Source organism: Bombyx mandarina, chromosome 16 (assembly GCF_030267445.1).
Source record: "Bombyx mandarina strain Sakado chromosome 16, ASM3026744v2".
In the NCBI taxonomy this organism is placed as follows: Eukaryota; Metazoa; Arthropoda; class Insecta; order Lepidoptera; family Bombycidae; genus Bombyx; species Bombyx mandarina.
Genome location: NC_143222.1, coordinates 169587 through 188068, shown reverse-complemented (window position 1 = coordinate 188068; position 18482 = coordinate 169587). Strand labels below are relative to the sequence as shown.

Sequence of the window (18482 nt, the reverse complement as noted above, 5' to 3'; positions counted from 1 at the left end):
AGCGGTTTTATTTTATTTTCCCACATTTGTGCACTTTCACAGATAAGCAGTGAACTACCGTTATTACGCATTTAAACCAGAAGAAACACTAAACAGACAAAATAAAACAAATCCTCACTTAACTTAACTCCTCGCGCTCCCGCCAAAAAGTCAAACCGTTTTTTATTACTAAAAATCATCATGCAAAGGGATCTTTGCAAGGAAAAAGATCATCCTTGGCCATCTACTTATTTATTTATTTAAAAAAAAGTACTGCCACATCACAAACATTTACTACATAAACAGTCTCAAATATTAAGTGTATAATCTATGATAAACAGTAATATATTTTAGCAGCAGACTAATTTCATGGTTTTACGAGTAAAGAATATAAAATTATAGTAATGGATAGTAAATACTGCAAAAAGTGCAGGTTTCTATGGGTGTGACAAAATTAGGTGATAAATCCTAAACGAGTATGTATATAGATTTAATTCCGATTAAAAGGCTGTAATTTATGTAATAATTTATTTAATAATAAATACTTATAAATTAATCTAACAAAATATCTCCGTCGGTGGCTGTGAACAATGTGTGCAATTTCCTGGCAAATTCAGGTCCGATGCGACGCGCCTTTGAACCCGGGACCGCGGTTCTTGATACACCGATGTTCGCCAATTCATTAACACTATCCGGTGAGTTAAGGGACTGAAAAGTATTATAATTATTTGCGTTGTCTGGGCGTATTCTGTGCAATGAAACAAATAAATCAACTACTATATTAAAATCGTGAATGTGTGTTTTTGGTATTATCGGCATTCACGTTGTGATGATTATGGACTCCAGTAGCCATTTAAGACCAAGGGGCCTGAAGCCCGTCCAATAAATTTAGACAAAAAAATACATACCTCGTACAGGTCAAGCGGAGTTGGATATTTAGCGCACAATGCTCTCGACGTTTCTAAGCTAGAATGTGGCAGTACAGCTATCATCTGTTGCCACAGCCGACTGACTCCGTTGCCTGAAACAAAAATCTGACTAATATTAAAGTAAACTCGATTGGCTATTTTTAGTTTGAACTAACCAACGGAATTAAAAATTCACATTGCAATGTACTTGAGTGTGAATTTCTAGCTGAAACACGACATCTTAGTTATTCATGATATTTTCTTGTCCAGTTAAGATTTTTTTTTTTTTGGTCAGGAGGAAATCGCCGGACTTCCGCCCTCCACTGGGGACGGCGGGCGGAGCATGTCGGAGTCGAACCGACTAAAACCTCCTGTCGCTCAACAACCAACGTCCAAACCTCACATGAGACAGAACTCATGAAAAGGCAAAGGGGGGAAAGTGAAGTGTTTAGTGCGGAGCACATCTCTCCCATCACCCTCCCCCTCGGGACGCCGGACTGGCGGTCGTCGGCGCCACGACCACCAGCCCTCTCGGTCGGCAGGCTATCCGGAGCCCGCCTAGATGGCGCCGGTTAGAGTGAGCTATCCTACGGAATACCCCGCTGGGTCAGAACCAGCGTGGGTCGAGGATAGCCGGCCTTCCATCACCCGGATGCTCTTGCGTAAAACGGGTGCAGAGCAGCTTGCACGACGTCTTCTTAGGTCCCCCTCGCCGGTCCCCAGACCGACATATGAGGGGGACCCGAAACACTTAGAGGGCCAGGGCTTGGGCGATATCCGCCTCCCTGGCCCCCGCTCGACGGCGGCGGGCTTGCGCGTCTCCAACGCGCCCCGCCGCCTCCTTCTGCGAGATGGTGCACTCGCAGAAGTCGGTCCAGTTAAGATGACTGTTTTTTGAAGACATAAGCGGATGAAGGGGTTAAGTACGATTTATAAGATTTTTGAGTTTTTACATTGAATGAAGGTGTTATGAGCTTGTAAGCCATATTAGACCTTAAAACTCTAGGTTTAAAGGCTATTTTTATTTTTATTTAAATTTCATGTGGGTTATGTACGAAGAAAAAGTAGTACAAGTAACAAAAGTTTGTTGGCCGTTTTCTCAAAATTAACAAATCGTATCATATCCCCTTCATCCACTCATGTCTTCAATTATTCATTACACAAACTGGTCAACGAACTCACGGCTCACCTGAAGTCAGACGGCTGTCGAGTCTATAGACATCATTAGGTAAATTCCGCCATCCACCTTGAGATACGGGTAGGTACCACCACCCTGCCTATTTCTGCCGTGAAGCAGTAATGCGGTTTGAAGGGTGGGGCAGCCGTTGTAACTATACTGCGACCTTAGAACTTATATCTCAAGGTGGGTGGCGCATTTACGTAGTAGATGTCTATGGGCTCCAGTAACTACTAAATACCAGGTGGGCTCGTCCAGACATCTAAGTAATAAATAAATAAAAAGGTATGAGGTCGAAATCAGTTTTATTTTTTTTTGCCCTTGTAAGTAGACGAGCATACGGCCCACCTGATGGTGAGTGGTTACCGTCGCCCATGGACTTCAGCAATACCAGGGGCAGAGCCAAGCAGCTGCCTATAGACACAGTATTGGCCGTCCCGCCTGCAATTGTAGGCTGCTTCACGGTGGAACTGCGCAGGGTCGTGGTACACACTGGTACTAGTAATAATTTCTGCCTACCCTATTATTGGTACCTTGTTTGTCGACGGTGACGCATTTCCTGTTTTCTCCGCGCAAATACAAGTCGGATTGCTCGTCGTAAACGCGTTTCGACATTCTGAAACCCAAAATAACAAATAGTATAGGTATTGTATTTTGACGTCGTCGTGGCCTAAGGGATAAGACGTCCGGTGCATTCGTGTGTAGCGATGCACTGGGGTTCGAATCCCGCAGGCGGGTACCAATTTTTCTAATTAAATACGTACATAACAAATGTTTACGATTGACTTCCACGGTGAAGGAATAACATCGTGTAATAAAAATCAAAACCGCAAAATTATAATTTGCGTAATTACTGGTGGTAGGACCTCTTGTGAGTCCGCGCGGGTGGGTACCACCACCCTGCTTATTTCTGCCGTGAAGCAGTAATGCGTTTCGGTTGGAAGAGTGGGGCATTTACGTTGTAGATGTCTACGGGCTCCGGTAACCACTTAACATGAGGTCAGCTGCGGGCTCGTCCAACCATCTAAGCAACAAAAAAGGGTCGCCATTTATCTTATTTTAATATTATTTTTCAGTGTTGGCAACGGAATCCGCTCTCATACGTCCAGTGTTCACGCTTACTTTTTTTTTCCTACCTATGCTGATAGCCTTGAGAGGCTATTTCAGCTTCACCCAAACATGTAGGTGAGCTCACGTGACTCAAACCGGAGTGTTGCTAACACTGACCCTAGCAAGAGCAGGGCTTCGCAGAATCTACCACCGGATCGGAAACGCGACCCACTGAGAAGATCCGGCGAGGAACTCAGTGGGCTGTGTCTATGGGTAACGCTTACTTGTACGGCGCCTCGGCTATCGCTTTGGTGTGCTGAACGATCAGGAGCGCCAGTTCGCTCGAGGAGTTCACCAGGACAGTGTCACAGTCGGTCGTCACCAACAAATCTGGGCAAATATCAAATTTAATTGTATCCATTGACATAATATTCATTGGAATTCTATAGTCTATAGACAAATATTGTAGAGTCTATAGACATATATTATGTCAGTTGAAAGGGTAGGGTGGTAGACTTCACGATCCAAGTTGGCTGACGGTAGTCACATCGTGATGAGTATGCCGGTACTCATTTATCACTACATGGACAGTACGTTCCTATATAGAAAATACTTTCGAGTCAAAAGAAGATCTGGGAGGATTATTCCGGTGGATTAACATTGAAATTGAAAGAATGGAAATAAAATAATATCGAATTAGCAAAAATTCTTAGTTGCTTGTTAATTTACTCGTCGAGCCCTTCGTCGCAAGCGACGGGTTCGACGAGAACGGTGACCGGTGCTTGAAGTACCTAAAAGAACCGTTAGTGGATCGGGAGGATCCGAGATGACGTGTTTGGGGCAACGTCGACTGCTTTCCATTCTGTGCGCAGGATCGGGAATGTAGTTACCGGCGGCCACGATGAGAGGGTTCTCGTGTCGTGCCGCTTTATCGCACACATCCATTGAACGAGTGCTAGTTAGTGTAGGCTAGCATAGTTTAAATTTCAATCCAATTCGTTAAAAAATCCAATATTTTATATGTATATATTTTTGTGCTTAAACTCTCAGTACCTAAGAAGTAGAAACAGTAAAATTTTGCGTTATTCGGGCACAACGGCAAACACTTTTTCTTTAAAACAAATAATTACAATCTGATATATTCCATTACAAAACATTAAACAATGTATATAGCAACCAAGCATTTTGATTTAGATATGGATGAATACAAAATGAATGCACATCGGGAGACAACAACACAGTGGCCTAGCAATTTGTACCCCCCCCACTTACCGGTAATAGCGAGCTCCAAATCAAGTTCCCCGATCAGTTTCCGGCTGCTGTTCATTGTCTTGCGGCCGCACGACCTGCGGACACAAGCACGCGCGCTCTGCACCCGGGGCTCACTCGGGACCTGCACTGTTGGTAGGACCTCTTGTGAGTCCACACGGGTAGGTACCACCACCCTGCCTATTTCTGCCGTGAAGCAGTAATGCATTTCGGTTTGAAGGGTGGGGCAGCCGTTGTAACTGTACTGAGACCTTAGAACTTATATCTCAAGGTGGGTGGCGTATTTACGTTGCAGATGTCTATGGGCTTCAGTAACCACTTAGCACCAGGTGGGCTGTGAGATCGTCCACCCAAGCGATAAAAAAAAACTGGGTCCCCCGGGGCTCACTCGGTCCCCCGTCTCCCGGGGCTCGCTTAAGGACTTCGGGAACCGGCTCAGTGCAGCCTACGCGCTCCATATCTGCCCTCCAAACATTCATTTGTAAATTTATAATACACTAACTGCTACTCGCGACTTCGCTCGTGTGTTCAAGAAAGACGGATGAACAAACACACATTTCTTACGTTAGTATGAATATCGTTCAGATTTCATTTATCGACTTATGAGTATTACATACATTACATACGTATATATAACATACACAATATTTATATATACAAATACTCGTACTTAAATACATACTTAAACATATATATATACATATAAAAATATAGATAAATAAATGTCAATTAGAAGACTGCTAACTCTCTGAGAAACAGTCCTCGAACTTGTTAATGCTTCACGTGTAGTGGCCGACCTTGTTGTGAGTGGAGTATTCCTCATTGACTGACTATGTCTTGTTGGAAGGTCGTGATGCTGTCCAAGTATACTTTTAGCGGTAGGCAGCGTTTGGATATACCCATGGCATTGCTGAAGTCCATGGGCGACGGTAACCACTCACCATCAGGTGGGCCGTATGCTCGTCTGCCTAAAAGGGCAATAAAACAATTAAAATTGTCTATGATGCACCGCATTACAATTTGTATTATGTTCTTTTACTTTTGACGTGCGGTGTCATTCTGTATTATATTTTCTCTTAAACAAGTAAACACAATGTTTTCAACTATTATTTACGTTTTAATTAATTGCTATAGCCGCTAGTCCACCCTAACATGTCTTCATAAATCGGTAGTTGAGCAGTACCGATATCGGCTCCAGTGCCGAGGGAGCGAACTGTTAGCAGTGAGAGGGCCGAACTCTTTTAAAAAAAGGATTTATTCGACACTACACAATATTTATAATGAATAACTAATTATAATAAAAAAAAATGGAGATAGTGAGGAAAATTGGTAAACGTCTCACTTCAATGAATATCTGACCCGAACTGAGACTGGTATGTTCTCATGAAATCATTGTAAGAGGGCTTATGATGAATAGGGTATTTGGTAAGCATTAGTCTATACAGGCTAGGGACATAGCAGAACGCAACCAGAGACCAGGCACCCCGCTCGCTGGTGAGCGCCGGCTCTAGACTCACTTGAAGTAATCGTTGACGCCGAAAATGACGAGCGTCAACGCGGCGCCGGCCAGGTCCCGCACGCGGCGCACGTGCGCGCCCAGCGAGCCCGCCCGCACGTGCCGAGCCGCCTCCTCCGCAGTACACACGTACAGCGCCAGAGAAGCGCGCTCGCTCTGCGGGCCTAGCTTCGCCTGAATACAAAACTTTTTTTATTGCTTAGATGGGTGGACGAGCACAGCCCACCTGGTGGTAAGTGGTTACTGGAGCCAATAGACATCTACAACGTAAATGCGCCACCCACCTTGAGATATAAGTTCTATGATCTCAATATAGTTACAACGGCTGCCCTAGCCTTCAGACCGAAACACATTACTGCTTCACGGCAGAAATAGGAAAGGCGGTGTACCTCCCGCGCGGACTCACAAGAGGTCCTACCACCAGTAATTACGCAAATTATAATTTTGCGGGTTGCATTTTTACACGACGTTATTCCTTCGCCGTGGAAGTCAATCCTGAACATTTGTTGAGTACGTATTTCATTAGAAAAATTGGTACCCGCCTGGGATTCGAACACCGGTGCATCGCTACACACGAATGCACCGGACGTCTTATCTTTACCGCACCTTTAGGCCACGACGACTTCTGAATCGTAATCGTCAACTTTCATTAAGTTCCTCTTTTGCAAAGGGCTAAAGGCATCTGTCTCAAGCATAACTATACATACTCATATTTTTCTAAATCCATCCTAAAGCCAATATGGACATATGACATAGAGCTCTGGGGAACTACCTTTTTTTTTTTTTTTTTCCTACCTAAGCTGATAGCCTTGAGAGGCTATTTCAGCGTAACCTTAACTAGTAGGTGAGCTTACAGGGCTCAAACCGGAGTGATGCTAACACGAACCCTAGCAAGAGCCGTGCTTCGCAGAATCTACCACCGGTTCGGAAACGCGACCCACAGAGAAGATCCGGCGAGAAACTCAATGGGCTGTGTCTGAGAGTTAATTTACTCGTCGAGCCCTTCGTCGCAAGCGACGGGTTCGATGAGAACGGTGACCGGTGCTTGAAGTACCTAGAAGCACCGTTAGTGGATCGGGAGGATCCGAGATGACGTGTATTGGGCGACGTCGACTGCTTTCCATTCTGTCCGCAGGATCGGGAATGTAGTTACCGGCGGCCACGATGAGAGGGTTCTCGTGTCGTGCCGCTTTATCGAAGTGGCGCATGGACGCCGACTGAAGATACTTACTGATGGACTCTAAGTCCAGGTCGTCATGGAGGTCGACGTTCCTGACGAACCACGGGGCTCCGACGGCTATCCTGCAAAAACGGGATTGGACTATTTGAATTGATTTTAAGTGTATGCGGGCCGCGTGAGCGAACACTACACTTGCATAGGTCATGACGGGGCGTATGCAAGTTTTGTAGAGTGTCACCTTATTTCTAAGGGACATTTTACTTCGCCTACATATCATCGGGTAGAGGGAACTACCAGCAATAGCAACATTACATAAGCTACATACATAAGCTTTCGAAATTATTGCGTTAATATGTCATACATGGTGGTTAATACGTCTGATGCTGAGTGTACTTGTATTGTGTGTGTGCTCTCAACACCCATAAATAAACTAAAATTTGTCAATAGCTACTAAACAAAAAAAGATAAAGAAACTTGTTCACGAAACAGAGGATAATAAAGCACTTAAATGATATGCTTAATTTATTTTTAAGAACTGTACAACAGGATATTGATAACAGGATTTATTTATAATTGAAAATATAAATAAAAATTAATGAAAATCATCTAAGTAGTTAAAAAAAAGAAGACAGTGATTAGTCATATCTATGTGACTTTCCTTTTCTACGTAGAAATAATATAAATAGATATTTATTCATTTTAGGTCTACTTGTGTTTTGTCATCAGTAGAGCATAAATAGCATACCAGTCCATCATCATTGATCAAGGTCTGCGGCACCTGCCTGCTCCACATGACCAAAGCGGGGTCGCAGATACTTGATGTGGTTATGAGATGGGCAGAGGCAGAAGTCACCTCCCGTGAGACGTCCGCCATGTACCAAGCTTCGGCTAGCACAGGATGGATCTCCACGTACATATACTAAAGGGGATATTAAGAGCAAAATTAATGTAATTACGAGGTGAAGTCTTAGTTTCCTGGAATGTCAGAACTTTTTTAAGTTATACAGTCACTTTTTTTATTTTCTACCTTTGCTGGTAACCTTCAGAGATTATATCTGTGTTCCCTAGCGTGTAGGTGTGCTGTCGGGGCTCAAACCAGGAGGTGTTGCTAACACTGGCCCTCGCAATAGCAGTGTTTCGCAGAATCTATCATTGGAAATATGATCTGGTGAGAAACTCAGTGGGCTAAAAAAGCCAACATCACGTGGTGTCCACAGGCGGTCACCTATCCATTTATTGACCACACCCAGTTTTGCTGGACTTTGGTGATCGAATGAGAACTGGTGTATTCAACATGGTATGGACGTTGGCAGCTCATAGTCACAATGCAGTCATTATCAGTGTGTAGGTACTTCTCTCCGAAAAGCCAAAGAATTTATGAAATATATTGTTAAATATGATCAAAACTTGACACAAAGTTTTTGACAAGGTTGAAGACTCAACTGCATATAAATTGCAAGCTGACAAGCTGTATATTTTTTTAAATTACACAAAACAGACCAGGGCCTCATTTATACTGGGCTAATAATGACCTTATTTATACTGGGCTAATAATGACCTTATTTATACTTAGATAGTCTATTTTACATTTTGCTTCATTAGAATATCTAATTTTGACAACCTTGAGGCTAAGGACAGAGAAAGAGTTCAATTAATTCTGTTAATATTGGAAATAATTTTAATTTCATCATATTATTATCATTACCTTCATACATTCTCCTGGCTTATAAATCTTATTCATCTTTTTGTCCGCAAGTTTTATGTATCGATCTTCAATCTACCTGGTTTTCTGACTATTTGTTTCCCTCAATTGTGCTTTGTGCCATATCTTTACATTCCCTGGAAATTAGAAAATTCAAATGCTACTTTAGCTTATTTTAGAAAAGCCTGATGAAAACAATAAAAACAAATATACATCATTTACTTGGTAATGAGAAAGCTAGAAATACATAGCTATTAATGTATGTATGACACAGACAAAAACAAACTAGAATGCAGGTAAACTAGTTTGTCAGCTCCTAGTGTCCTACCCACAGCTTTCATTCTATTTGAATTTCTAAAACGTTAGTTGTGTAGATTTTACAACTGTACAAAGCTTCTAAACAATTAAATTAATACTATAAAAACCAATAAAAAATAGAACAAAGAATTAATAAGTGGTGGAAAAGTAAATCTGAGGCTATGGACCTATGGACCTCATCAAGGGTTTCTTTATGCGATAAAAAAAAGCAATTTTAAATTTTTTGAGCTGTAGCCAATTCAGTTTTCTAGGAAATTGAATAGTAATTCACTGTAACTATACTGAAACCTTAGAACTTTTATCTCAAGGTGAGTGGCGCGTTTACGTCGTAGATGTATATGGCTCCAGTAACCCCTTAGCAGCAGGTGGGCTGTGAGCTCGTTCACCCATCTAAGCATTATTTATTTATTTATTTATTCAACTTAATGCACTTAAGTACACTGGCGAACTTAATGCCTGAGGCATTCTCTACCAGTCAACCAAGGGTGGTGTAGAGAATCCTGTGGTAGGTGCTTAACTTAATGTGAAACAACCAAACTACATTATACAATATACAAACACATACACGGTATATATATATATAATCACATAAACAACGTACACAATTTTATATCATGATAATAATATAATATTTACACATATATCTATATATAATCTCTAATTATACTCACATAATATAAAAAAATCATTAATGTTTACACAAGGGCTAAGGCTAGCCGTTGTACCTTTTCTCATTACTGTAAAAGATGATTCTACTTATGGTAATATTGTATCCACTACATGACTGTCGTCATAGATAATACACTTAATATTTAAGAGCTGTCTTTCAGATTTATTATAAATTTACTATCCGTTTTTAAGAGAAAACGAGTTTTAGCACAAATTACAGTCGTTGATAAGTTTAAAATTACAGATTAATGATTATACACTAGACATGCGTAGTTCCGGACCTAAATAGTTCCTGGAACTATGTCCTCATATGGAACTATATCATTCAATCCGAGTTGTCAAAATTAACATGTTCAGACAGTTCCATTTCCATTCCAAGTGTACTGTTATGCAGGAACTACGAACGCGTTGAACATGACGGACATGCGGACATGATTAGAGCATAGGTACCGCGCGGCGCGGAGGCGTGGCGCGGCGAGTCCACCCGAACGAGTCTCGAACCAACACGAGTCCACGTAAAGAGATAAGGCGACATATGGCACGAATACGAGGGAGTGAGATGGAGCGAGTGCATGAAACTGCGTGTGGAGCTCTTTCATATTACATTTTTATTAATATTGAAGTTATGCTCTACGACCTACGTGTTACAGTCGATAGTTGAATAAATTAAAATGTTTTGCTATGGATTTTGACCTTGACCATGCATCATTCCTACGAGCACTTAACCTTAAGTGTTTGTAGACCATTTCTTAGAAAATCATAATTCAAAATTAGAGAATTTTAAAACATTCACCACTTTCGCTATTCGGTATCTCGGTTATGGGAAAAAGGTTGTAAGGCTACAACGAGCTCAATTTAAGTTGTATATCAGAATAACGTGGTATTTTAATTAACAACTGATAGGTTATAGTTTCCGGTGCATCGTACAATACATTGAAAAATAATGAAAGTAGTAGAGTAGTTGAAATTATGACAAAGTAATTAGAGTACATTAATAAATTATGCAACCAGCTGTAACAATGAACCTAAAACTAAAAACCTTACAAAATAATAATTACAATAATAATTGCCATAAGCGGCAATCTATTTTTATATAGTGCTTTTAAAAAATTGTATTTTTAATACCTTTTTTGAAAAATATTGTGTAATAAATAATAACTTAATACGTGATTCGCTATACTACAAACAGCTACTAGACTTAACATGTCCGCGGAACTAAACAGCTTCAAACAGCTACTAGACTTAATATGTCCGCGGAACTAAACAGCTACAAACTACAAACAGCTACTAGCCTTAACATGTTCGTGGAACTAAACAGTTCCGCGAACATGTTTACTGGAACTAGTTCCGACACTCAAAAGAACGATGTCATGTTCAATCCAGTTCCGAACATGATTAGCGCACGTCTATTATACACTAGACATACTAGGTATTCAAATATGTATCTAGTATCATTTTGTATCATGATACTATGGGGATCGCAATCTGAACTCTATTATTCAAAACATCTAAAAAAATATAGTCATTTAAATTGAAATTAACCAATGAATTTTTCTAGTAAATTTATCTCAGTTAGTAGAAAATAGAAATTCGATTTTGTTCGGTTGCGGATACAATGTGAACAGAATTCATTTCATTACACTTTTTTTGGGTTCTATTTATTGTGAACTTAAGCCTAAAACTACGAATGAAGTGAATGGATTCGAATAGGTGAACTTTAATTTTTTTTACATAAAATCACTCGATAGATCGCTATAAAATCCGCAAATATATTAACTAGTGTAATAACTAATCATAGAGCATCACCACCACACCATTTTCGCCACAATGTACTGCGTTTCGGTCTGAACAGCTATTAAACTATACAAATGAAACGTAGATCTCACGTCTCAAGTACGTGGCCACATGCACTTCATTACGTCTTTGGGTTCCGGTAACCCTAATTATATGCTTAAGTCTGAATTTTTTTTTATAGCTTAGATGGTTGGACGAGTTCATAGCCCACCTGGTGTTAAGTGGTTACTGGATCCCATAGACATCTACAACGTAAATGCGCCACCCACCTTGAGATATAAGTTCTAAGGTCTCAAGTATAGTCACAACGGCTGCCCTACCTTTCAAACTGAAACGCATTACTGCTTCACGGCAGAAATAGGCAGGGTGTTGGTACCTACCCGCGCGGACTGTAGGAATAAATTCGTACAATAAAACAATCCACACCACTTCATACTTCCGGTTCCCGTCAAGGTTGGATAATTTAATATTAGTGGATAATCTATGTCGTTAGCCCTGACATAACTGATAACGGACTTTTTGGCGGGAACGCGAGGAGTGAAGTTGTGTGATTTGTTTTATTTTGTCTATTTAGTGTTTCTTCGGGTTTAAATGTGTAATAACGGTGGTTTATTAACTGTTTAATATCTGTGAAAGTGCACAAATGTGGGAAAATGAAACAAAGCCGCTGGACGTAACTTCTCGGGATCCTTAAAAAAGTCCACTGAAAAAATCTTAGTAAATGACCACCCTTTTACTGAGATTATATTTCATCCCATTTCATTTCATTTAATTTCATCCCAGTTGATTAATGTCTCAAATTAATCATCTTCATTTCATTTCACTCCATAATATCATTTTTCATAAAAATATGAATATAAATTAGAATAAGACATGACTTAAAAGTCTCAGTTACCAGGTCATAAAATCCCTTAAAAAAAAAACTGATAACTCTTTTTTGGCGGGAACGCGAGGAGTAAAGTTTGTGATTTGTTTTCTTTTGTATATTTATTTATTTATTTGTTTATAACTTCTTATACTATAAAGTATAAAGGCGGACTTAATGCCATAGGCATTCTCTAACAGTCTACCTTAGGGGAGTGCAGAGATGAAGCTTGGTAGGTGTAGTGTGAAGGTGATATTACTGAAACATAATAATATGTGTATATATAACATACATAATATTTATAGATACAAATACTCGTACTTAAATAAATACATATACATAAATATATAGATATACATATATATATACATATACGTATCATAAATATATACATATATAAACAAATATTATCAATTAGATGACTCTGCTAACTCTCTGAGAAACAGTTCTCGAACCTTCGTCTTAAACGCTTCACGTGTAGTGGCCGACCTTATTTTGAGTGGGAGCGCATTCCATAGAAGAATAGACTGAATAGTGAATGAAGAGTGTAAAAAGTCAGAACTATGTGGAGGACAGCGAAGAAGAAGATTGTGAGATGAACGAAGATTTCGATGATATTTAGTGCGTCTTCAGGTTTAAATGTGTAATAACGGTGGTTTATGAACTGTTTATTGATGTGCCTTTGGAAAACATACAGCATTGTATTATGAAGAAGCAGTGTGTACTTAGCTTAGATTCCTTGTCTATGTCCAACCATAGACCGTCAATTTAGTTCCATCTTTAGCCGCTAGGTGCTGCCAGCAAGTATAAAGGGAGCGCAGCCATCTTTGATCTTCATAGCGTTGTGTACTTTCGTACTGTGAAGTCGCAAGTCCACAAATATTTATTCGACTTCTTATTAATTGCAAAAAATATTTATTTTGTGTTTCTATGAGTGTTATTTTGCAATCATTACGAGTATTATTTACCAATCCTATCATCGGACGCCATGAATCACGCGTCATCTGTTGGAGGTGATGTTGAGTCAAGCTCCATAATGTCCGAGAGGGAAGATGTCCAGGCGAGACGCGATGGAGACGCCTCGCGTTCGAACAGCTCGTCAAGCGAAAAAGAACAAAAGGAGTCTCTGCGTAAGAAACGACGGGATTCAAAGGTAACGGTCGATCTTCGAATCGGCTCGTTATCCCACCAGGTCAGTGACGTTGTAAATCTAATAATGCATCAACTGTGTGTAACAATTGAATGTAACGAAAAATGTTGTAAACAAATTGATCTCGTCAATACGGAAATTTTGACAAAAACACAACAGATTTAAACTAATAATCTTTGTAACATAATTACTGAAAACTTTGACAAATCGTCTCCGTCGTACAAGTTACCCGTAAAAAGCGTTTTAAATTGTATACGGAAAAAAGGGCCGTATGTATAGAAATAACACGTCAAAGTTTAATTTCCGTGGTCTCTAACAAAGTATCCTGTTGCCAACGCACCACTCATTGAGGAATTTTTGTTTGATAATAGTAAATTGAAATCTATTCAGTCCCTCGGAGGGCTACAATCCTATTTGTCACGATCTCGTACAAAAGGTAAGCCAAACATTATAAACAATCATAGTCTGTAACATCTGGCACAATCCAGAGGGGGGCAATTGAAGACACCGACGGGAGGCACTGAGTGCCACCAAAATTGTAATAATTTGTAAACCATGTATGGTTACCAAATACCGTAAAAAAACTACCTTTTTTCTGCGGAAGAAAAGCGACGGATCAATGCGTCCAATTTTGGATCTTCGAGAGTTGAACAAGGTCGTAAAGATAAAACACCTAACTGTTTTCGGACACCTAGGTACCAAACTTTCTCCACCCAGGGGACTGGATGATAGAATTGAACATTTCTCAGGAATATTTTTCTAGTATCAGTCGCAAAATTTCGTCGATACTTCTTGAGGATCAGTACCAAGGTACCAGTATCAGTACCTCCAGGAAGGAATCGGTACCTTCTTATGAGTTAGTATGAAATGACATGCCTACCCTTCGGTCTGGCTTCAGAGCCACACCTTTTTGCCTCTATAACATGCGGGTCGCAGAGACCTTGCGTGCAAAGGGAACTCGAGTGCTAGTGTCTACTAGACGACTTCCTTTTTGGTCGACCAAGACAAATCCAAGTTGAAACTTCAGGCTGCAGAAGCTGTGAAGCTTTTGGATTAAGCTTTTTTGCTTCCATAACATGCTGGGTCGCAGAGACCTTGCGTGCAAAAGGAACTCGAGTGCTAGTCTACCTAGACGACTTCCTTTTGGTCGACCAAAACAAATCCAAGTTGAAACTTCAGGCTGCAGAAGCTGTGAAGGTTTTGGATTATCTGGGCTGGCATGTCAATTTCCATTATATAGGGTGCTCGGTCGCTCGGTCGCTCGGTCGCGGAGATATTGCGTGCAAAGTCGAGTGCTAGCTTACCTACACGACTTAATCTTGTTTCACCAAGACAAATAAACGTTTTTGTTCCCATAGCATGCTCGGTCGCGGAGACCTTGCGTACATAGGGAAGTCAAATGTTAACGTACCTACGCGACTTTCTCTTGGTCCTTGAAGACAAATACACCTTTTTGCTTCCACAGCATGCTCGGTCGCGGAGGCATTGCGTGCAAAATCGAAGTGCTAGCTTACTTACACGACATGATCTTGTTTCACCAAGACAAATAAACGTTTTTGCTCCCATAGCATGCTCGGTCGCGAAGACCTTACGTACATAGGGAAGTCAAAGGTTAACCTACCTACGCGACTTTTTCTTGGTCCATGAAGACAAATACACCTTTTTTGCTTGCATAGCATGCTCGGTCGCGGAAACATTGCGTGCAAAGGGATGTTGAGTGTTATCCCACCTACGCAAATCCCACCAGGTCCATCAAAAGAAGTCCAAGTTGAGTCTTCAGGCCACATAAGCTGTAAAGCTCTTGGATTATTTGGGCTGCCAAGTCAGCCTTACAAAAAATCAATTAGTACACTGGTTCAAGAGATGACATGTCTAGGGATTCGATGGAAAATTGCGAGAAACGAAGTGGCCACTCAACAACATCCTAGCTCAAACTCTGACGGAATTACATCAATCTATGCTAACTTGCAAATTTTCTTGCGAAGTTTCAAGAAAAGGGGTAAAAAACAGGCCATCCTGCATGTGTTAACAATTAAATGCAGTGCTGACGCGAAGCCACATGTTAGACATTGCCGATACACAAAACCAACCATTTCCTGGCAACGGAAGCTTCGGACATGTGTAGGGGTTACAAATGCAGTGCTGACGCGGAGCCACATGTCAAACATTGCCGAGACCCAAAACCAACCATTTCCTGGCAACGGAAGCTTCGGACATGGGTAGGGGTTACAATTAGACAAAATATTAACGTCCTGTCTATGGTCAGCTCAACAACAGAAACGGCTCACCCACAAAAGAGCTATTTGCAATGGTAGTGACAATCAAAATGAATCTGAAAGTATTTCACTAACGTTGACCTTTCGATTTTTAAACCTAAGCGATAAGTTCAAGATAACTGTCAGCTTATCTCTCGGGGAGATACAACATCATAGCCGACAGGCTATCACGAGGAAATCAACCTGCGAAATGGCACTTTTTACCACAAGTGACCACAAAAGTTTTTCGAAAGTGGGGTCATCCGGATATAAACCCATTCGCCGACCAAGATTGGATACCTTCAGCAGACCGTAGAGGATGCAACTAGCATGGAGAATTCCTCCTCTCAACCTTCTCCCCAAAGTACTGACTCACTTCAACAGTGTCTAGGGAACCTACCTGGTAGTGTTCCCAGACTGAGCGAAAGCATTTGGGTTTCCAAGCCCTCAGTTCCCGAACGCTAGATAACTCGCACGAAATCCAAAACCTGCCTCCTCCACAGGTTAAACATTAACCCTGAAAGCTTAGAAAGGGGGGGGGGGGGAGGTTGTACAAATAATGACTGGTCTAAACAGGAGAAGATTTGTTGAAAATTAACTGGTGTCAATCCACTTTGTCAGCATACTTACCAGCAACTAGAAGATGGTGCATATGGTGCTACAGTTTTAAAATTGATCCTAAGTCTGCAGATGTTGCCAAATTCTTTCTTCTTTTCCAAAAAGAAAATTTTGCCTATAAAACAATCCTTCTGCATCATAAAGCAGCGCTGTCTGTGGGCGAAATACATGTAGGACAGCAAACATTCTCAAGCTCTCTAATAAATATTGCTAATTTAAAAAAGCCATCGGAATAGCTAAACAAAATTCAACTACTTATTACAATTTTACTAAGTGTAGTCCCATTCACATGAGATCCGAGAATAGTTCTAAACTGGTTTTCTTCAAACCCAGCCACCACATCACGCCTCAATGTAGCTTGAAGGACACCAACAACCATGTTGCTGGCTACGGGACGCAGAGTTAATGACCTTACTTTGCTCAACATTTCTAAAGACAGTTTCTTTGATAACAGAGAAAAACATCTTTCTGATACCAGTCTTTGGGTCTAAAATTGAAATCCATTTTCGTCAATAATCTGCATAAGTGCTTTCTAAACATGAAACTAAAGACATGCCCGGTAAGATTCGTAAGGACTTTTTTCTAACTATGTGTGTTGTCACAAAAGCGGCATCCCGTACTGTAATTGGAAACTGGTCTTCGTTCAACCTTACGAGGTAATGGCATCAACGCATCTCTAAGAAGTGGTAGATCAGCAGTAGCCTCTGAGATGGATTGATAATGAACCAATGGACGAAATACTTTCTAGAGGCAATTGCAAATCATCCAAACGTTTACAATAATTATTGCCGAATAATAGAGCTTCGTAAAGATCCTCACGATTCTTTTTTTTCAACACATTTACTTCTACATGATGTATATACATCATTTATACAATTTATACATTTTCTTGTATATACAAGATAAAATGTTTATTACAAACTTATAAATATTTTTTAATTATTGAATTAACGTGGAAGTTAACAACTGTTTTTTCGATTTAATAATTATATAAATTATGAACATTATCATTGCGCTTCATAATTTTATTATGGCTTTACCTATTTCATCATAGCGTTGTGCTTAATAATTTCACCAGCAGATAACAAACACGTCTTCATAATACAATGCTGTATGTTTTCCAAAGGCACATCAATATTACGGTTTTACATAACAATAAAACCGATATTATGTGCCGAGAAGGAAAACATACAGCATTGCAGGAAGTTCTTCCTGGTGAAGACTATGAAGATCAAAGATGGCTGCGCTCCCTTTATACTTGCTGGCAGCACCTAGCGGCTAAAGATGGAACTAAATTGACGGTCTATGGTTGGACATAGACAAGGAATCTAAGCTAAGTACACACTGCTTCTTCATAATACAATGCTGTATGTTTTCCTTCTCGGCACATAATATCGGTTTTATTGTTATGTAAAACCGTAATATTAACTGTGATAATCTGACGAAGCATGTTGCGGATAATAACATGTACTTTTAGGTTAGGAATATTGTGTTCTTTTTTTAGAATAAATAAATTAATTATAAAATAGATAAAAATTATAAAAAAAAATATTAATAAAAATTAACTGTGAAAGTGTACAAATGTGGGAAAATGAAACAAAGCCGCTGGACGTAGCTTCTCGGGATCCTCAAAAATTCCACTGAAAAAGTCTCAGTAAATAACCACAATTTTACTGAGATTATAATTAATCCCTTAACATCTCATCTCATTTCATTTAAGACTTAAATCAATCATCTTCATTTCATTTCATTTCACTCCATAATATCATATTTCATAAAAATAAGAATAAAAATTAAAACAAGCCTTGGCCTTAGTCACCGGGTCATATAATACCTTAATTTTTTTAAACTGAAAACCGACTAAAATTTATGTAGTCATAGATTATCTAGATTATACACTTATTTAATATAGTGAACATTAACGGTCGAATAAAAGTATAAAATTAATTTATACTTAAAATAGATTTAAAAGTACATAGCCCTGCATATTTTATTATCAGTAAATATAAGCTGCAGTGAGCGAAAAACATCT

The 18482-nt window shown here is 39.9% G+C and overlaps 1 protein-coding gene across 2 annotated transcripts; it reads right to left on the bottom strand.

Annotated features, from left to right (window-relative positions):
- Positions 1 to 493: 493 nt before the first annotated feature.
- Positions 494 to 10638, bottom strand: mms4 (Methyl methanesulfonate sensitivity 4). Of its 2 annotated transcripts, none has more exons than XM_089733799.1 (9): positions 9771 to 10638; positions 8785 to 8918; positions 7825 to 7998; positions 5901 to 6073; positions 4387 to 4460; positions 3399 to 3504; positions 2598 to 2680; positions 888 to 1000; positions 494 to 687 (listed from the first exon to the last, which is right to left on the bottom strand). In XM_089733799.1, the coding sequence occupies exons 2-9, from the start codon at positions 8818 to 8820 to the stop codon at positions 532 to 534; spliced, it is 915 nt and encodes a 304-aa protein (XP_089589925.1). In that variant the 5' UTR covers positions 8821 to 8918; positions 9771 to 10638; the 3' UTR covers positions 494 to 531. The 2 variants fall into 2 exon arrangements, with proteins under 2 accessions (XP_089589925.1, XP_089589926.1); XM_089733800.1 differs by having other exon boundaries at positions 9825 to 9979.
- Positions 10639 to 18482: the final 7844 nt, after the last annotated feature.